Here is a 22,115-nt window from a genome sequence, read left to right on the forward strand (position 1 = left end):
ACCGAAAAGACCAAGAAGTGTTACAGCTGTGACCACTGTGACAAGAGCTTTGATTTACTATTAAAGTTAAAACGTCACCAACGTGTCCACACCGGAGAGAAGCCATATCCCTGTGAACAATGTGGGAAAAACTTCACCACTTCAGGGTATCTGAAAATACACCAGCAGACCCACGCCGGAGAGAAGCCATATCCATGTGAACAGTGCGGGAAAAGCTTCACCACTTCAGGGAGTCTGAAGCTACACCAACGGATCCACACCGGAGGGAAGCCATATCCCTGTGAGCAGTGTAGGAAATGCTTTTCTGAGTCAAGGAGTCTGAAAACACACCAGCGGATCCACACCGGAGAGAAGCCATATCCCTGTGAACAGTGTAGGAAATGCTTTTCTGAGTCAAGGAGTCTGAAAACACACCAGCGGATCCACACCGGAGAGAAGCCATATCCCTGTGAACAGTGTGGGAAAAACTTCACCACCTCAGGGAGTCTGAAGCTACACCAGCGGATCCACACTAGAGAAAAGCAGTAGCATATGTGACCAGTTAGACAGTTTTAGGTTCACCATCATCATAACCCTAACCTTTCATGGACCGGGAGTAAAAGTTCTTTCAATTCGTCTGAGTTCCAAGCACAAAAATGTTTTCATTCACATAAATCTGCATTTAACTCAATGAGTAAAGCTTTCTTTTAAATGCAAATACACACTAAGCAATGATGCCCATAACCAACCATTCTAAATAGCTGCCTTTAAAAGCTTATAAATCTTCTGCAAACTCCAAATAGCAGTTTTGACAGAGGACAGTAACGATGCTACTCTTAACTGTGCAGCGCATAGAAAAAAATTGAATATAATTTTACTGTTTTTCAGGGTTTACCCCAGTGAATGAGAGGGTAGCCTCTCTCCGCCTACGTGTGGGGGGACTGGTTCTGACTGTGGTCTGAGCTTATGCACCAAACTACAGTTCAGACTACCCACCCTTTTTGGAGACCTTGGAGGGGGTGCTGGAGAGCGCTCCTTCCGGTGACTCCCTCGTTCTGCTGGGGGACTTTAACGCTCACGTGGGCAACGACAGTGAGACCTGGAGAGGTGTGGTTGGGAGGAATGGACCCCCTGATCTGAATTCGAGTGGTGTTTTGTTATTGGACTTCTGTGCTAGTCATGGATTGTCCATAATGAACACCATGTTCAGACATAAATGTGTCCACATGTGCTCTTGGCACCAGGATACCTTAAGTCGCAGCTCGATGATCAACTTTGTTGTTGTTTCGTCTGACCTGCGGCCGCATGTCTTGGACACTCAGCTGAAGAGAGGGGAAGAGCGGTCACCTGACCACTACCTGGTGGTGAGTTGGCTCAGATGGTGGGGGAGGATGCCGATCAGACCAGCCAGGCCCAAACGTATCGCGAAGATCTGCTGGGAACGTCTGGCAGAGTCTCCTGTCAGAAGGACCTTCAATTTCCACCTCCGACAGAACTTCCAAAATGTTCCGGGGAAGGCGGGGGACACTGAGTCTGAATGGACCCTGTTCCGTGCCTCCATTGTTGAGGCGGCCGGCCAGAGCTGTGGTCGCAGGATCGTCGGTGCCTGTCGTGGTGGCAACCCTCGAACCCGCTGGTGGACACTGGCGGTTAAGGGTGCTGTCAAGCTGAAGAAAGAGTCCTATCAGGTCTTTTTGGCCTGTGGGACTCCAGAGCAGCTGACGGGTACCGGCACTCCAAGCGGAACGTGGCTCGGGTGGTCGCCGAGGCAAAAACCCGGACATGGAGCAAGACTTCCGTACGGCTTCGAGGAGATTCTGGTCCGCCATCCGGCACCTGGGGGGGGGGGGGGGGGCAGTGTGCTACCAACACTATCTATAGTGGGGACGGTGTGCTGCTGACCTCCACTCAGGACGTTGTGGATCGGTAGGCAGAATACTTCAAAGACCTCCTCAATCCCACCAACATGTCTTCCAGTGAGGAAGAAGAGTCTGAGGACTTTGAGCTGAACTCTCAAATCTCTGGTGCTGAGGTCACTGAGGTGGTTAAAAAAGCTCCTCTGTGGCAAGGCTCCAGGGGTGGATGAGATCCGCCTGGATTTCCTTAAGGCTCTGGATGTTGTGGGGTTGTGTTGGCTGATGCAGCTCTGCAATATCGCGTGGACATCGGGGGCAGTCCCACTGGACTGGCAGGCCGGGGTGGTGGTTCCCTCATTTAAAAAGGGGGGCCGCAGGGTGTGTTCCAACTACAGGGGGATCACACTCCTGAGCCTTCCTGGTAAGGTCTATTCAGGGGTTCTGGAGAGGAGGGTCCATCGGATTGTTGAACCTCAGATTCAGAAGGAGCAATGTGGTTTTCGTCCTGGCTGTGGAACACTGGACCAGCTCTATACCCTTAGGGGGATCCTGGAGGGTGCGTGGGAATTTGACCAACCAGTCAACGTGTTTTGTGGATTTGGAGAAGGCGTTTTACCGCGTCCCTTGGGGGGCCCTGTGGTGGGGTACTCTGGGAGTATGGGGTACCAGGCCCTCTGATACGGGCTGTTAGGTCCCTGTATGACCGGTGTCAGAGCTTGGTCCGCATTGCCAGCAGTAAATCGCGCTCCTGGATGCCCCTCTGGGACAGAGCCAGCTGGGCCTATCATGGACTCCTGGAAACAGTGGAACCTGATCTGCCTTTCTCAACTGTCTGTAGAGGATTCTGAAGACGTCTGGATATTCGTGGTGTTGGTGTCAGGTTTCTTGCTGTTTGGCCTGAGCTTACCTGGCTTACTGGAAAATTAATGAGCTTTCGCGGAATATTTCCCGGAGCTCAGTCATAAGCTTGGAACTTTGGCTGAGATTCAGGCTCTGGCACAGAAGGTGGATTTGATCAAAGAGAGAGTTGACGGGACAGCACGATTGGGAATAGATTAATTTACACCATTATTGGATTGAGAGGGGTTGGAGACCAACAGAACTTTAAGACAGAGAGGAAATTATCTCTGTCTGGTCCCAAAACAAGTTCTTATATGAATCTCGTGCCCTTGAGCCTGTGAGGCTTAAGAGATTACTCCCCCTCAGAAGAAATGTGGAATGTTGCCATCGCCATGGCAACTCTGTCTCCCTATCCCAGCCTGGGCAGGACTGAGACCAGTGAAGGTCATGGAACCGTTTCCAGGAGTCACTGTGCTTTCTAGCCCAATTACCTCCCTCCCCTGTCCAAACGGAGGTGACGCGCGCTGCTCATTGCGGCTGCATGCACTGATGTGAGGAGAGTCGCCAACCCTACCTCCCCACCTAGTGGACACTTATGTTGTGTGATGTCTGAAGTCTGTTGCATTTCTGTCTGAGGTGTTTTTTGCATAGCAAAGCTGCCCTCCCTTTGGAGGGTAACTCTGAAGTGCCTTTTTTTCCTCCACCTGTCTCAATCCTCATACACTGCTCACAAGAATTAAAGGAACACTTTTTTTATTGGGCCTGGCATGAAACATCAATTAAACCTGTCTGATAATTTCCTGGTTGATTAAGCAGCTGAGGGCATTGTTAATCACTTTCAGCTGTATTGGTGTTCATGGACTTAACGACAGGTGCACTAAAGTGGCAACAATTACAAAACCCTCAAAACAGGACTGGTTTAACGTGTAGAGGTCATTTCAAGTTTCTCCCTCTTGATCTTTTTCGGCTGGTTTTCCACTCGTGCAAGTTTTGGCTCTCTACTGGCAGTATGAGGCAATTTCTTAACCCTAGAGAAGTTGCACAGGTTGTCCAACTTCTCCAGAATGGCACATCCACACGTGCTGCAGCAAGAGGGTTTAATGTGTCTCCCAGCACAATCTCCAGAACATGGAGGAGATTTCAGGAGACTGGCGGTTATTCTCGGAGAGCTGGACAGGGCCGTAGAAGGTCCAAAACCCATCAGCAGGACCGATACCTGCTCCTTTGTGCAAGGCAGAACAGTCTGAGCACTGCTCATGCTCTACAGAATGACCTCCAGAGGGCCACTGGTGTGAATGTCTCTACCCACACAATCAGGAACAGACTTCATGAAGATGGCCTGAGGGCCCGACGTCCTGTAGTGGGCCCTGTGCTCACTGCCCAGCACCGTAGAGCTCGACTGGCATTTGCTCAAGAACACCAGAATTGGCAAGTCTGCCACTGGCGTCCTGTGCTTTTTACAGATTCACCGCAGGTTCACCGTAAGCACCTGTGATAGACGTGAATGAGTCTGGAGAAGACAAGGAGAATGTTATGCTGCCTGCAACGTCATTCAACATGACAGATTTGGTGGTGGGTCAGTGATGGTCTGGGGAGGCATATCCATGGAGGGACGTACAGACCTCTACTGCCTAGGAAATGGTGCTCTGACTGCCATAAGGTATCGAGATGAAATCCTTGAACCCTTTGTCAGACCCTACGCTGATGCAGTGGGTCATGGTTTTCTCCTAATGCACAACAATGCGTGGCCTCATGTGGCAAGAGTATGCAGGCAGTACCTGGAGGATGAAGGAATTGAAACAATTGAATGGCCTTCACGATCCCCTGACTTAAACCCAATAGAAAATCTGTGGGACATTATGTTTTGGTCCATTAGGCAGCACCAGGTTGCTCCTCATACTGTACAAGAGCTCAGGGATGCCCTCACACAGATCTGGGAGGAAATGCCACAAGACACCATCCGTTGTCTCATTAGGAGCCTGCCCCGATGTGGTCAAGCATGCACACAAGCTCGTGGGGGACACACAAGATACTGAAAAGCAATTTGAGTTGCAGAAATTAAGTTTTTGAAATAATGGACTAGCCTGCCACATCTTCATTTCACTCCGATTTTAGGGTGTCTACACAATTGAGCCCTCTGTAGGCAGATAACTTATTTCCATTAAAAGACTTGGCATCCTTTTGTTCCTAAGACATTGCCCTGTCATTATTTGTATAGATATCCAACTTCATTTTGAGATCTGATGTAGCTAATGTGTTTCTTTAAAGTGTTCCTTTAATTTTTGTGAGCAGTGTATGAACAGTTAGTTTTTTGTGTTTTTTCGGTGCAAGATGCTTACTTAAGTAGACGTACTTGAGTTTGATTTTTACATTTGCAGAACAATTGGGATGAACTATAGACTATAACAGTGTTTGTGAAATATGTCAGACAGTTGGACATGCTGGCTCTAAACATCTGAAAATAAAGACTGTTTTGCACATAATAAATAAATTCATCACTCCTCTGGGCTAAGCCCGAAAACTTCAACCCAAAATCAGCCCCTGGCAAGACGGAGAGCATTCAGCAGTTTCTACAGTTGGCTGGTAAAATTAAAAGTCTCACTTATTAGGCTCAAATGTGGCAGCAAGTATCGTTTAATTAGAGTCGACTGCATGTTAAGCACTGTTCAGCCTTTTGCCAATTTCATTAGTTCATTTCAAGGCTGAAAGATGGAGAAAGAGAGTGAGCGAGAGAGAAAGAGAGGGAGGGAGACAGAGAAAGAGAGAGACAGAGGGAGAGAGAGTGTGTGAGAGAGAGGGAGAGAGATGGAGAAAGAAAGAGAGGGAGAGACAGAGAAAGAGAGAGAGAGAGAGGGAGAGAGGGTGTGTGAGAGAGAGGGGGGAGAGAGTGTTTGAAAGAGAGGGAGACAGAGAGAGGGAGAGAGAGAAAGGGAAACAGAGAGAGAGGGGGAGGAAAGCAGAGAAAGAGAGAGATGGAGAGTATGAGTGAGAGGGAGGAGGGAGAGAGGGGAGAGAAAGGTGGGGAGAGAGGGAGATGGGGGAGAGAGAGAGAGAGAGAGAGAGAGAGAGAGAGAGAGAGAGAGAGAGAGAGAGAGAGGGCAACCTTCATCCCAGTAAAATCAATTACAAAGACAGGATGAATATTCATCACCGTATCAGGCTGAATTACACTTCAAGATAACGATAAAAAGTGTTTATTTGGATGAGTAAGAGTGTGGAGGTGTGGGACAATGATGCAGGAGCAACGATGAAGCGATAGGGCATCGATCGGGAGGCTTTCAAGCCCAGAACTCGATATACCTACAAGCTGTGGTGACCTGTGACCTCTCATTCATAAAGCACTCGCCAGAAGAAGAGTTTGTGCTCTCATGTGAGGATAACATCTAAGATTGCATAGAGGAGCACTAATATTCAATGTCTTTGTTTAAATGTGTAGACTGGGGCTGAACGACTTTAGGAAAAGTTTGAATTGTGATTTTTCTAGGAGAAATTGCGATTCAAGTTCAGTTCACAATTCTTTTTTCAAATCAAGGTTCAACACATTTACAATATTGTCATATAAATCATACCATAAAAACATAAACCCATAAACCCTCAAAAAGTCTGTGACCCTTCGCACCCGGGTCACAGACTTTTTGAGCCGCTTCCCTCAGGCAGGAGGTTACGGTCCATCCGGACCAGAACCTCCTGCCATAAGAACAGCTTCTTTCCATCTGCTGTTAGACTTGTGAATAGATTATAAACACACAACCATGCTCATCTTCTGTACTCGACACGTCACGTTATCGGCCATGTTACCATTACCTGCCATTTTTTATCGCTGAAAGTTTTATTCTAGTTTTTTTATTATATTTTATTCTATTTTATTCCATTTTTAATCTTATTATTCATGTTACATGTAGCACATTAGTACCGAAGCAAGTTCCTAGTTTGTGAATTGTTTGTTCACTGATAATGGCAATAAACCTATTCTGATTCTGATTCTAAAAAACTAATAATTTTCTCCCAATGTTATATTTTTAACTTTTTTTATTTCTTATGTGCTTGTGAAGCAACTATTCACCTACAGAGGTGCTTTATGAAAATATTCTTGTCCTCGTGGGCTTTAGATTTGTGTCAAAATAACAGTGGGTTTTAGTGACCTCTGACTTTTATATACACAGAACAAATTTATGAAATCAACACTTTTGTTTTTGCTCCCACTTTTCATGAGCTAAACTCAAACTTCTGAAACATTTTCTACGTGCACAAAATACCCATGATTGTTCTGAAATCTGTCTACATGTGTGTTAGTGAGCACTTTTCCTTCAGGGTGTCCTTTTATTGTGGGCAGTCTAAGGCACACATGTATATTATTCAGACCGTCTAATCAGCCCCTTGATATGCCACACCTGTGAGGTGGGATGGACCATCTTGGTGAGTAAAAGTGCTCATTAACACACATGTAGACAGATGTCAGAACAATATCTGAGAGCCATGGGTGTTTTGTGCATGTAGAAAAAGTTGTAGATGTTTGGGTTCAGCTCATGAAAAATGAGAGTGTGCAGTTTGTGGTTTTCAGGAAGCTTATTTTATTTTAGCAACTTAAAAGAGGATGGGGGTCAGTCAATATGTTTGAGGATTTTATGTTTTCGTCGGACAATATTAACGTCCGACATGTTTTTTTTTTTTACAAACACTGGTTTCGAAAAAAAAAGAAGTTGCGTTTTCAAGTCCACTTGGTATCATTATGATAAATCCCGTTCAGCTGCTGAAGAATCAGCCTCTCTGTCGCTCACCCACGGAGATGAGAGATGAACATTTGCGGCAGAGACGGACGGTCACATTTAAAATCGGCTGTAGAAGCAGAGCAATGTGGGAAAAAGGGAGAAAAATATCAAAATGTGCACCTCAGTAAGCTGCGCCCAGCTCCAGTACTGATGGCTCCAAAGGCTCCCCGATGGCTTACATTGGACATGATGTTCGAGTGCCAGCCATCTCGTTACACCTCTGCTCGATCCCGGGTGGCCCTCCTAACCTCCCTGCTCGCAGGCCATGCCCAGGAGTGGGCAGCGGCCCTCTATAACAAGAGGTCCCCAGCCTGTAATGACTACGTAGCCTTTGTGGCGGAGCTTCGAAAGACCTTCGTTCCTCCCACAAGTGAGCTCGGAGCCGAGACACAACTGCTGAAACTCCGCCAGGGGAGGAATTCCGTGTGCCAGTATGTCTCCGAGTTTCGCACAGTGGCCACCATGCTCCAGTAGGGGGATGAGGCCCTTAAGGTGGGGTTCACTGAGGGCCTGGCATCCTACATCCGTGTCCGTGACAAGCTAGTAGGACATGAATCCCCTGAGGACTTGGACGCCATGGTGGACATCGTGCTGCAAATTGACCAACGTGTCCTCACGCGACCACGCTTATCCTCCTATGCCACCCGGCCCGTGAGACCCCGGGGCCCTCTGCCCGGCTCCCTCCAGTCTGGACCCACGACCATCGGCCAGGGAGGAACCCATGCAGATAGGTCGTCTGTCTCCCAAGGAACGAGTGCGGCGCTGGAGAGGGGGCAGGCGCACCTACTGTGGCTCACCAGATCACCTCCGAGCTCTCTGCCCCAAGCGACCGGCAGAAGATCAAGCCAAGTAATGGTCAGAGGCGCCTTACTCGCCTCCACACCCTCAGCCCCCATCACTTGCCAACTTCTGAGTGTCACTCTTCTCCTGGAGCCGAAGCCGGTTGTCCTCAATGCCCTCTTAAAACACCAGAGCGGCCGACAACTTCATCGACCAGGAACTTGCCGATCAACTCCGACTTCCCACCACCGAACACCATCTCGGTCACATCTGTGGACGGTTGCCCACTCCAACCATACCCCATCCGACGCCAGACCCAACTCCTCCGTATGAGTGTGGAAGAACACCAAGAGACCATCCGCTTCCTAGTCATTTCCGCCCCCTCCTCACCTCTCATCCTCGAACATTCTTGGCTCCGACAGCACGACCCCACATATCCTGGTCAACCGGCCACCTCCTGCATTGGGGCCCACAATGTAACAGTCATAGACACCATGCCCCTGAGACGGACTCAGCCCCCCAGACACCGCACATCCTGGAACCAAGGACATCCCTACCCACTATCGGGATCTACTCCACGCGTTCGACAAGAACCGGGCTGTCGTCCTGCCCCCTCATCGTCCCTATGATATGGAGATTCGGCTGCAACCTGGCACCACTCCCCCAAGAGGTCGTCTGCGATAATACTGAAAACCGTGGTAATTTTGGTCACAATAACCATGAGGTTAAATTTTCACACCATGACAACCCTAGATGTTGCCTGTCCTGGATCAAGGCACGCTCCTCCATCTCCCGTGCTAACGCTCGATATCGGCGTCACCATGACCGTCGCTACCGCCCCAACCTACAAACCAGGGGACCGGGTGTGGACTCCGCTCCGGATCTCGCAAGCTGACTCCCTGTCGTCCAAGCCATTAACCCTGTCACCTGCCATCTTCGCCTGCCTGCCTCTCTCCGCATACATCCTGCTTTCCATGTTTCCCAGCTCAAGCCCTACGTCGACTCTCCACTTCACCACCACCCCCCCCCCCACCCCCCACCCCCACACGCTACAGCCGAACTCCCAGGTCTCTCAGTTCACCCGCCTATCATAACAATTCATCAGGCTGAAAAGTGGACTTTATAAACAACTGTCAGGATATTTTGGGACACATGTAAAGCCTGAGCCCGTTCACTCGGGTCCAGCTGCACAGCTTGAAGCACATGCTTTTTTGGACAGGAAATATGGGCTCTGTCATTACGTTTTTACTTGTCGCCCACTGATGCCTGTGTTCTGCTGAGTCACCGCTGAGCTGAACGCAGCAGGAGCAGACAACAGGACCGCTTCTCTTCACTCCCCCTCTCCCTCCACCGGAGTCATCCTCTCGCTCACACTGAAATGTACTAGTGTGACCTCATGCTGGGTTCATCCTGCCCATCATACGATCGCACATGGAGGGAGCAGGAGAGGCAGCAAACAAAAGCATCCTTAATGGAAGTCTGTCACAAAAAAGAAGGACAGCACTTCAAAAACCGACTCTCTTAAAGTACAGCCTGGAGGGGAACAGGAACAACGCAGATGTTCATCTCCATTTTCTTTTGCTCCCAACAAAGCTATTTGTTTATCACTGAGCTTCAGTAAAAAGCAGGATAATCTATTATTTTACCATCAAATCTTGCATTTTATTGAAGGTGGTTGTATTTTTATACCATTATAAAGAAACTCACTGGTTCAGGAGGCTTTATGGTCTCATCAGGTGGAGGCGTGGGGGTCTTGACCTGAAGAGGGCCCAAAACCGAGTCACTGTTGCTCCTCACCACCAGAGGTGTATCTATGATGAGAAAAGCAAATGTTAGAGATGAGCTGAACCTGCTCTCATCTATTTTCAGCAACATTAAAGAGGAAACTTGATGTGTAAGAACTGTGAATAATGGGAAGTGTTTAGACTTTTAGATCATTTAAGGACCCCTTCACATCGGAGTAAGACCTTGTTGCTTTGCCCACAAACTACACGGACTAGTGGAACGCGTCTGTATCCCGCAAATGTGGACAACCTTTCATCCTCACCATGTTCTACATCAGTAACTATCCTGGCATGTTTGTCCCAAACCAGGTTGGGGTGCAGCCACATGCAAGAATGATGCTTACCGATTGATGGGACTGTAGTTCAAGGAAGTACCTCACAGGGTTGTGGTTGTTGGCAAAAAGAAGATGAATTGTAAAATTACCAGAATTTGCACAAATGAATCCAAGGCAAAATCAGTAAGTCCTCATCTCTCTGGTGACAAATCATGCAACCAGTACTACAATAATATCCTGAATGCATTTTGCAGAGTGTAGAGTTTGGTTGAGGGGGTATCATGGTATGGGGTTGGGTTCTTAGTTTCAGTGAAAATAACTCTTAGTACTTCTGCATAGAAATATATTTTGGACTAATGGAAAGAGACTGAGAACCCTTGCAATGGTTTCAAGACACGGTGGAATGTCTTGGACTGTCTCAGAGAGGCTAGCATGGCCTGCTTGGGTTCATCGAGAATGTGAATCTGCATTATCGATGATGAAGCCATGCCGATCAGAGCAGTTCTTCCATGGATACCATTTCCCCACATTCCACCCAAGACTCCTCAATACACTTATTCCACTAAAAACTAACCACAACCTTGCTGCAGCACTTGTGCAAGCCCCAAACCATTGTAGACCATGCAAAATGGAAGGCCGACTGTCTGATCAATTTATTTTTGAAGACTTCACCAAGATCATGCAAAGACCAAAGTTTTTGCTTCCAAGAAAGGCTTCCATCCAGTTTGAAGGTGGCCTAGGAAGAACATAATAAACTATTTATTAAGACTTGTTTTGGTACCTGTACGGGTTTTAGTCAGTTTCAATTGAAAGGTTGGGGAGAAGTGTAAAGTTAAGAACCATTTCCATCACTTATCTCAAGATGACTCCACCCCAAGAAACGATTGTATCCGAACATAAAACCAGCTGTTGCCTCCACACTCCCAAACACACACAATCACTGGTATGTCCCAACCACAACCCTTAAGCCACAGCTAACCAGAGCTGGGAGAAGTCAAGCTAAAAAGGTCAGGTTTGAAGCAATAAAACACCTCAGATGAATCTAATTTAGAACTATGGGCTGTGCCCTGCTTTTTAATATCCACCGCAGAGCGTGCAGACTGCTTATTGTGTGGGTACAATCCATAGCCGGGTGTTTAAAAATTTACTTGACAGAGAAGAAGAATAAAGACAGAGGAGAGGGGAAACGGGCCGCGTGGGATAAACACAAAGCTAAGAAAAGAGCCAAGAGATAGTGACAGAGGAGGTGGGCGAAGCCTTGAAAGCCGAGACACAGAAAAGGGAAAGCCAAACAAAATTCTCCTCTTTTCCTGTCATCAATCTCTCTTTGGAGGGTCAGCGACAGGGTCCTGGTTTAACGTGGTCAGAATAAAGAGAGCAGAGGGGGAAAACAAGTGGGAAAGGAGGAACTAGCAAGGGTCACTGCATGTGTGCGAGTGTGGTTAGTGATTGAAGACAGATGAAAAACGATGACTCCAACCATTCCTGACACACATACAAATGTCCTTTCAGCCCCCGAACAAACCAAGTCACATGCTCAGCCCATCCAGTGTTGTGTTCAGGTTTCTTTCCAATCATTTTCACTAATTATCAAACTATCAGGTATCCTCTGGCGGATTAGGTGCCAGTACCGGACTCACTTTCCGTTTGTCTTGCTCTGCTCCGACCTCACACCACATAAAGCCGAGTCAGTAGTATGATGAGCCTAAATTCAAACAGGTTTCCTTTTGTTGCTGTTGCACCTCCTTATGATACAGTCAGATTTTTTTTTTTTTGCAACACTGAAGAAAAACGTGGCCCGTTTTGCTAAACTTGTGATAAAACTGCACGAACAAGTGAGTTACTTGTAAAAGAAGTAGCTGCTTTGATTTAAAACAAATATCCAGAAATAAAATGCATCTGTCAGCATAATCTTCCAAAGGAATCTGAGAAATCAAGTATACCAATGCCTTTATTATTTGTATCGAACCATATTTTAATTTGATGAGCATCTAAAGTAGGTCAAGCTTTTTGTTGATGCTTATTAGTGAAAACCATCTTAGGGAAGGCAACTAAATGCATCTGCTAATTTGTTTAGACATTGACACCAGATTAAATTAAAATCTGGGTGAGGATAAAAGGAAGCCTCCCTAAAAGGTAAAAATCTGTCAGATGTTTGTTTGCTACAACATCTGAAGGTGTTTGTGCATCAAAATTATGAAAAATGGCTAAAATATTTTTAGAATTTGATCACGTTGATGCATCTACCTGATACCTAATCTGGCATATGAGGGCCACATAGAAGAAAAATTAAAAAGGAAAAGGTGTTGAGATTAAAGTTATAAGGTTGAGATGAATGTCAAAATACAAATTCCAGAAAAGGTCAAAATGCCAGGAAAATAAAGTCAGAATAATAAGATTAAAGTATCAAGCATTGCCAAATGAGTCCAACCCTACTGTGTTCCTGAAATCAACTGTATTCATTGTTTCGGTTTGTTTTCTAATGAGAGCTCCGAGTGTGTCTACTGAGTAAACTACAAATACTGAGACATTTAATCAGTGAGGTTTTTGTAAATCAGGATATTTTTTTAAAAATTTATACTTCAACTTTAATTTAGAAATAAACTTTGCATATTGCGACTTTTTTCTCTACACTGATTTCAAAGCAACATTAAAAAGTTTCCTGCTTCTCCATCCTGCTGGCTGAAAGCTGAATTAGAACTATCATAAATGACCCTGCCACAACCTGCTGTAGCTAGTGCTAACAACAAGCTAATGCTAATTAGGGCCTGCATGACTTTATTTTTTTTTAAAGTCGACAGTCAAGTAATGAAAGTCGAGTCGACTTCGACTAGTCGTTGATGACGTCATACGCCGGAAGCGGGGGGGGGGGGGGGGGGTGGGGGGGTCGGTCGGTAGGTTCGCTGGAGTTTTTGACAATTAAAATTGCGCCCACATTTTCTAAGTTAACACATTTCTTTTAACAACGGTAGTTTCTGCATCCTTCTTCCGCCCTCTCCCCCCTCCCCCTGTGCAGCGGCCGCAAACTCACTGATGCGCCTGCAGCCTCTCGGAGTTCCTGCTGCTCTAAACATTAAAATAATTATTTCATTTTCTGTTCCTCACTTCTGATTACCTTCAATGGTGTCTGTTTGTTGCAACCACCAGGTACAAAAACTAACTTGTTTTTATTTGACTATTTTTCTGTCCTGTCTGTTTATTATCTTCCTGCATCTCCTCTCAATCCTAAAGAAAAACTGCTACCTGGGTTCATTTATATTCACCTTATGAGTTACCTTTGAACTGCAGTTCTGAAAGATCTACCGACCGCAAAAACAGCGGAGTGCCGCTGCTCGCCGGCCGACTACAACGGGACCGTTTTTGCTGCGGAGTTCGTGCCGGAGCGGAGCGGAGTGAAGATAGTGGAATCTTGGGGGTGCGTCACCGGAGGACAACAGGTGATGTGCCTCGCTCCGCAGCAGCGAAATGCATCAGGCACAAATAACAGACAGAAAACATGAAAGGAAATGAGCCGACATGAACGATCGCGTGTTTAATTTGTTTTTGAGGTGGTGACACCTGATTTGGCGGTGCTCAGGACGCAATGTCTGGAGCGCACGTCAACGATCAGAGCTTTGCATGCACAAACTGGTTAAGATTAGTATGGGGGTGAGGGGAAGGTTAAATTGCAAGAGGGAAAAGGTCACAGTTTGGTTAAATGTCCGTTTTACCGCCGGTGTCAGTACCGCACAGCGCGTCGCCTCCGCCTTGATCCAGACGCGCAGGGGCTCATCACCTGCTGTCTTTTCCGAGGACTGCATCTTGTCAGTCATTATCACGTGACAGCGACTAGTTGATGACAGGCATAAAAAGTCACTACAGAGCCGTGAAGTCGACTAGTCGACTAGTCGACTAGTTCGTACAACCCCTAATGCTAATGCAAGTAAGCCGATACTAAATGAGCCACAAAGTAAAAAGATCCACACTGTTGGACAAAAGTATTATTACTTACAAGTCAACAAAGCCAGGTCACCATCGGTCCATGATATCGTAACCTTCTTTAGCTTCATTTAAGTTGCGCTGATGTTCACTCTGGTTTTAGCTTGTTGCTTTCCCTCCAAATACATTACTCTTACTTCCAGACTCAACCACGATGCCAACAAAAAAGTTAACGTCTTTATCTTTTCTTGTGCTTCTTTTCTGATGGCCAGTGAACTGAAAGAGCTAATTGCTAGCCTTTATATTGGCTATTGGCAAAGAAAAAAGCCATAAACCAAGTAGAAAGATCTACCCAGTGAACCTACCAGCCCCATAAATGCAGTTTCTGGTCAGCAGTGGACTGCAGGGTGCTGTCTAATGTGAAGTTGGTAAAGTATCTACCTCAAGAATCACTGAAACCTACTTTTAAAGGAATATCATTAAGTGTTAAAAACTGTTTAGTGTCACTTTTATCTTGGCATTTTACCAATAATCTGGAAACAGTACTTTGACTTCTTTTCTGCAACATTTTCACTTGAGCCTATTAACTTTTCTTCAAGACACAACTGACTCAATCTTTATTTTATCAACTATTCATTTCATTAAAATGTCGTCGTTGTCTTCCTCCGCTTATCCGGGTCCGGGTCGCGGGAGCAGCATCCCAACTAGGGCGCTCCAGACCGTCCTCTCCCCAGCCACCTCCACCAGTTCCTCCGGCAGGACCCCAAGGCGTTCCCGGACCAGATTGGAGATGTAACCTCTCCAATGTGTCTTGGGTCAACCCCGGGGGCCTCCTGCCAGCAGGACATGCCCGAAACACCTCCCCAGGGAGGCGTCCAGGAGGCATCCTGATCAGATGCCCAAACCACCTCAACTGACTCCTTTCGATCCGGAGGAGCAGCGGTTCTACTCCGAGTCCCTCCCGAATGTCCGAGCTCCTCACCCTATCTCTAAGGCTGAGCCCGGCCACCCTACGGAGGAAACTCATTTCGGCTGCTTGTATTCGCGATCTCGTTCTTTCGGTCATTACCCAAAGCTCATTAAAATGTATTCAGGAAATGTCATTCCAATTAACTTAACAGCTTCACTTTCTTCCAATATTTAAAATTTTATCTCTTCCTCTTTCCTGTTTTTTTCCCCCTGCAGACTGGCCCTGAGGAGCCTTGGTACCTGTTGCTGTCATCTCTAGTAGTAAAAAAAAGGACATTCCATTAAAACCCAATTAGTTTAGACATTATAAATATACTGAGAGACTAAGGTAACATATCAGTGATGCACAATATATAGGTGTCAAAATTTTACAGAGTACTGCAAAAAAAATTATAACGATAAAATATTTTTTCAATCAGATGGAACACCTAAACGGTCACTGCTAATTTAAATAATCATAGCCAAAAAGCTTAAGCAAATGATTAGAACATCATGGCTGAGTATTTTGTTGTTTTTTAGACCACAGTTTGTTTTGCTTTTATGAGCTCACCATGATGAGATCAAAAGAGCTCTGAAACTGTTAGAAGACTAGATACATATGAATCTGGGAAAAGATCTTTAATGATTTCTATAAACAACATTATTGTGAAAAGAAAGCAATTTTACAGAACATTTGGGTTTAAATAAATAAATAAATAAAAAGTTCCCAAATAAACTGTGTGAAACATCCCTTGAGATGAAAGTGGCTCCTACTATTCTAGTCATCAGACTGGGGGTTGGCTGTTTGGTTCCAACTCATCTAGGAGGTCCAAAAGTCTGGACAAAACAAGTTCAGAATGAAAGTTACAGCTGAGATTAATAAATTAGAACATATGCTGACTGGGGAAAGAACGCTGTGTTCAACAGGAAGACATCTGTAAAGATTTTAAAGAATAAGAAACAAACCATTCCTATGAGTCAGTAGATGTTCACAGCATTCGGTCATTCTGTACTTAGAAAGGCCTTGAGCAGGAACCCAAGCTACGGGACTATTTTGTTAAAGATCTGTTAAGGTGAGGTAATAATTTCCTCATTTTAAGGGTAAATGCAAAAAATGAAGTTCCCAAGCAAACTGCAAGGCCAATGTGGACATTACACTCCCTTCACAGTCAGCCGGGCAGAAAAGTACATCTGAATCTAGAACGTGGTCCAGAAACTGAATCACAAACATATTCTAAAGTGGCTGTAATGGGTTTTCTAAATGAGCTCTACAAATAGGCTACATCATTGAGAAACCCCAGTCATAAACCACCCACACACATTCTTGTTCTTTTCTCTGATGTCAATGATTCGACTTTGTGAAGTAGCCGAGGCCACTCCATGGTCACAGTTAGGGTCCATTACCCGCCAGCCAGCCACATAAATCCTCCTCCATTTATCCAAAGTAAAATCAGACTATCAATCCTCCCACTGCTTAAAGAGTCCCAGAGCTCCAGTCCAACCATGTGAAGGAACCCAAGGGTCACCAGCAATCACCTTTGACCTCTCCTGACCTCAGGCGGGTCAAGTGGTGCCACTGAGGGGCAGGGATATTGATGAGGGCAGCCACCGTTTGGATGAGCATAAACAAGATTATCCCACAGGAATTCTTAATCAAGACTGGCTGAGCTGATAGAAGAAAAGCTTCAGTGTTGAGCAGAAAGCAACAGGATAGACTAATTAGCTAACAAGCCTAAAAAAGCTGTACTTTTCCACTTAAGCCAACTAAAACTATGACAGGGAGAGCAAAGAACATACAATCAAAACACAAATTAAACATGAAATGTGCCGTTCTACAACAAGAAGGTTAGATTATACCCTTGCCATGCTGGTTTTGGGAAATTAAATAAGTAAATAATAACATCAAAGTCATAGCAGTCGGTGGCAGAGTGTGTAGGAGATATTGCCATCTAGTGGCCAGGTTTCAGACTGCAACCGACAGAAAAAATTCTAGCTCAACTTAAAAGCACTTTAACGAGGGGTGCCCATAACTTTTTACAATGGGGCACTCAATGGAGCAGCAGACATCAACTCACTCACTGCCAGCCGTTTCCTGATCACTAACGGCCTTTGCTGCCAGCGTTTCTCACCGTTTTTACTGTTTTTTTAAGAGTCACAGAACGTTGCGCGCTAGCATGATGTCGATGCCAAAACAACCAAAACAAAGAGGAGACTCACCTCTTACATCAGGAAGAAGCCGTGTGTTTCGAGCGTTATCCGTTCTTTCATAATCCGTTGTCGAATTGTGATCGGCAGACGCTTTTCCGGTTCGCGCCTCACTTTTTTTTACAGGAACGGCCCAAAACGATCTCCAAACACATGGATGTGTTGCTTCCTGATCATGTGATCTGTGACGTATGCGGATGAAGATCGGCTTCAGGGCTGAGATGTTTGTTCTCTAAGCGCGGGGTCTCGTTCCGATGCTCAAACAGTAAAAAAAATGCAACTGACGACTTTAGTCGTCAATGGCAGTGAATGAGTTAATGCTTGGTATGCTAAATAGCGTACATACCATTAATGAACAATAGGACAATCACTAAAGATGGAAACTTGTGTGTTTGTGTGTGGGGAGAGCACCGGAATTGGCAACAGTGGGTCGAGTTTACCGATGGTGCTGTTTGATCTGCTGTGGTGGCCGTGGTTCCCCTTTGATACCAGGAGAAAATGCCAATAAAGTTATTGCAGTGAGCATGCATGTTCGTTGCTTTGTGGGTGACGCAGCAGATAGGGAAAAAACATGTCAGATACAATCATAATATAGGTATGTAAGGAAGATGGAAGAAATTATTCTTTCGAGGAGTGTCATAGCAAAGAAATTGTAACGCACACATTCTTTTGGCTGCACATGCACGCAACTCACATGAACACTGACAATCACGTTTATCTTTTTAGATTACGTCACCATGAACCATCTCATCAACTAGTTACTAGCAGTTTTAATTTCTGCTTGGTCTTATGTGTTTTTATTGGTCTGACTGTTCTGTATGTGCTCTGTGTGCATGATGGTGAACCTACATTTTGTTGTTTTGATGCATTTACTCTGTGCAGCACTTTGGTCAGCTGACGGGCTGTTTTTTAAATGTACTATAAAAATACATTTGGTATGGTATAGTGTGGTATTATATGGTACGGTATTTTTGATATGGTTTGGTATGGTATGGTATATTATAAAAAATTATGTCTGTAGCATCTGGGAGCCTTTGCGATCATGACAAAGAATGGTTTTTAGCACCGGATGTTCAATTATTGATGTATTATTGTCACGAATGGCCTGATTTAGAGGTCAAATGCACAGCCAGGTCAACTTACCCTGGCTATAACACATACTACAGTATCTTTCAAATGAGTATCAGTATCAGTTTAAATGAACTCCTTTATTCCCAGAGAAAAGAAGAAAGAAGATTTTATAATTAAAAATAATCATTGAATTAACTTTGGTTATTGCTACTTATAAAATTATAAATAATGAAATGTTCATTAATCTGTGCGCAATGATACATGTTAGCATGTTTACTGGATGAGGTCACTCACACAAGGACAGAGTAAGTTAAGTTAATGCATGACACATAAGATAACCTTTTGCCTAGATTCGGAGCCTCCATCGAAGAGGGTGTGTCTCTGAGATGCTTGGTAACATCCTCAAACGTGCCAACTTCTGATTGGCTATTCAAGATAACATCAATCCATTAAAACTAGTTTTACTCTGGTTTTTCCCTCAGTTCAACTTCAGACAAAACAGTTCGAACAGCTCAACAGTTTGAGTGTTTTAAGAGGGAAAGCTTTAGACCGGCCAACTTTTGCAAAACCTCTCTAACCACAAGTATTTTGACACGTTTGTCAAAACCCTTTGGACCTTTGTCGCACCTGTGACGCTGAACCAACAAGATAGTTTCCTGCAAAACAAAGCTGATGCAAACTCCTTCAGGGTTATTTTTAAGATGCTTGGTTTCATCCATCGTTGTGACCCGGGGAGACATCCCAGGACTGATTTGGGCGCATCAAGATTTTTCTACGAGCCAGGTGCAGAGGGGTCGTCGGCCCCGAGGCACATCTCTGATTCAACGGGGGTCTTCCAGAATGGGTGAGGTAGACACAGCGAGATAGCGTCTGCATGTGGCTTTGATAATATGAACTTGATAGCTTATTTGCAAACCAAATTCTTTCCATCCAGAACTCCGATTTCTGAGATACGGAGACTCTGAATACATTATATTCACACATAAGTTCCAGACACCATCCTTAGTTCCATCCACTCACAGTAAAATAGTTTAACCAATTTGTCAAGTCTTAATTGTTTGTAAAATAAATTCTTATTTTGTTTATAAACCTGACTGTTTCTTGAATCCAACGAAGTGTGTACGATCCCTTAATGAATAAAAGAATCCTAGAGTCTTCTGACTAAAACAATAAGACCAAGCAGGTGATATTCTAGTTAAATATCACATAAATAGCTTTTCAAGCAATTCACTTCACCCAATTTACCCTCCATTATCATTCCATATTCGTTATAAAAAGCAACAGCAGATAAAATGTCATTTAGTAAACTATTTTAATGATGCAAAGTTTTGTATTTCAGCATTGCACAAACTCAAGACAAGAACTTATTGGGACAAACGATCCAAAGATCCTTTTAAACAATGTAACATAATGTGGTCACTGAATGCTTGAAACTTGACTTGCCCTTTAAAATATCTGATATTGAATTGGGTGTTTTAATGTAAAATAAGTTGTTTAAATAACGAACAAAGCAATCAGCTGTCATGTGATCCAAAAAACATTGGAACTGTGTTTGATGGTAAAAAAGGGATTGCGTTTGAACACTTTCATCAGCAATCCTCTTTTCCAAAAGAGCTGAGAAAAGGTGGAGGCATCAGGAAAGTTTAGATTTCATTTTGGGTTTGACAATTTGACTAAACCGAGCACCCATAATTACAGAACCTACTAACAGACCACACCCATAGAGGTCACCTCAGTGCCTACTTCAAACCCAAGAAACAACAACATTGAACCCTAGTTGTGTACTTCTCTTATTTTTGCATTAAAATCTGCAAAATCCTTTTTAACTTGTTCACTTGTTTATTTATTATCCATCCCTGAATAATCGCAGCTCTGTCCTCTTGCTTTATAAGTTGTGTAACCCTGCATCATTAACTCACAACTGGGATAGGATAAAAACAAGGAAGCATCACGCTGTGTGACTGTGTGTGTGTGTGTGTGTGTGTGTGTGTGTGTGTGTGTGTGTGTGTGTGTGTGTGTGTGTGTGTGTGTACACAAGTCAGAGTACACAAGTTGAGTGCAAATGTTTACTACCTAGTTTGGATGTGCAAGCATCCATGTGATGGACATACATTTACTACAAACACAGACTTTGTTTCTGTGTACATTTGTGTGTGTGTGTGTGTGTGTGTGTGTGTGTGTGTGTGTGTGTGTGTGTGTGTGTGTGTGTGTGTGTGTGTGTGTGTGTGTGTGTGTGTTTGTGTGTGTGTGTGTGTCGGTCTATAGATCAAAGCGAGGACCTAAACAAGATTTTTTTTACCTGCAAACTGAAGACATTGGTAGCAAAGTGAGGACATTTTGCTGGTCCTCACTTTGGGGCAGTGTCACAGAGCTCTACTGGTTATTTTTAGAGGTATGGTGTGAATTAAGTTTTAGTTAAGATTAGGGTTAGGAATAGATCAGCATTGGTTATGGTTAGGGTATGGGTTAGGCATAAAGCAGTCACAAAAATGAATGGGGGTCAATGGATGGTTATCACTATGATAGAAAGACAAACGTACGTGTGTGTGTGTGTGTGTGTGTGTGTGTGTGTGTGTGTGTGTGTGCGCATCTTTTACGAGTCGGGTGGTCTTGCTTTTCTGGTGATCGATTGAGCGGCCTGGTTCAGGCTGCTTGTAGGATGATGCAATAAGGATTCTCTTTCTAAACGTGTGTGTCAGTGTAGCAGCAGCAGATCGATGCAGGACTAATCATCCCACAGGGGCAAGTGTGAAGTCCAATCACCCTTTTCAAACAGCTCTCCCGACCCAACACACAAACACTTTGATGCCTGACTGATTACTGAATTACTCCTTGTCCGGTCTACCACTGGTCTGTGCCATTACAGGAACTCTACAACCAAATTATTCTGAAAAAATGGAGAATCTTTTCAATCACATAAGTTATCGGGTTGGAGGGGTTGCCATCTTAGTCGCATCACAACACCATCAAATACAATTTCATGCATACAGACTTATCCTGTGTTTGAGGAGCTCTGAGAACAGACCTGGTTTAGAGCTGTACGTCACCACTCATCCACGTGGAGACACTGATACGCACAGCTTTTATAATGCTTGTATAGTTTTCTGTGTCTTGTGTTGTTTTGTTAATGTGGACCCCGAGTTCTTATACTAAGTTGATTCCATTCCATTCCATTCCATTTATTTGATAAAGCACATTTAAAAACAGCATGTGAGCTGACCAAAGTGCTGTACAGGGGTAAAAACATATAAGGTTAAAAGAATAATATAAAAGAATAAAACAACTAGAGCAGAACAAAAAGAACCATGAGAAGTCAATAAAATCAGTCAAAGAACAGTGTAAATAAACCATCGATAAAATAGCTAGGTAGTAAAAGCAAGAGAATAAAAATAAGTCTTTAAGTGGGACTTAAAAACCCCAATGGAGGATGATGATTATGATGATATGTTCTAAACATTTCCTAAAGATTTTTGCTTTGTATCTCAAAGCTATTTAGCTGTAGCTGATTTTACCTGAATAAGTGGTTATTTCGGTGCCTTACCGCTCGATCTACGTTCCTACCCTCACTTATGGCCACGAGCTTTGGGTAGTGACCCAAAAAATGAAACCGCAGATACAAGCTGAAATGAGTTTCGTCCGCAGGATGGCGGTGAGAAGCTCGGTCATCCAGAAGGGGTTCAGATTAGATCC

At 44.6% G+C, this 22,115-nt stretch overlaps 1 protein-coding gene across 2 annotated transcripts in view; it reads right to left on the reverse strand.

Moving 5' to 3' along the window:
• Window positions 1-22,115, reverse strand: part of pard3ba (par-3 family cell polarity regulator beta a) — a 247,550-nt gene that overhangs the window by 179,466 nt on the left and 45,969 nt on the right. For both annotated transcript variants that reach the window (XM_054743134.2, XM_054743136.1), the window contains exon 4: window positions 9,932-10,035. In XM_054743134.2, coding sequence (XP_054599109.1) covers window positions 9,932-10,035 — 104 coding nt within the window. The remainder of the gene's footprint in view (window positions 1-9,931; window positions 10,036-22,115) is intronic.

This window comes from Nothobranchius furzeri, chromosome 14 (genome assembly GCF_043380555.1).
Source record: "Nothobranchius furzeri strain GRZ-AD chromosome 14, NfurGRZ-RIMD1, whole genome shotgun sequence".
In the NCBI taxonomy this organism is placed as follows: domain Eukaryota; kingdom Metazoa; phylum Chordata; class Actinopteri; order Cyprinodontiformes; family Nothobranchiidae; genus Nothobranchius; species Nothobranchius furzeri.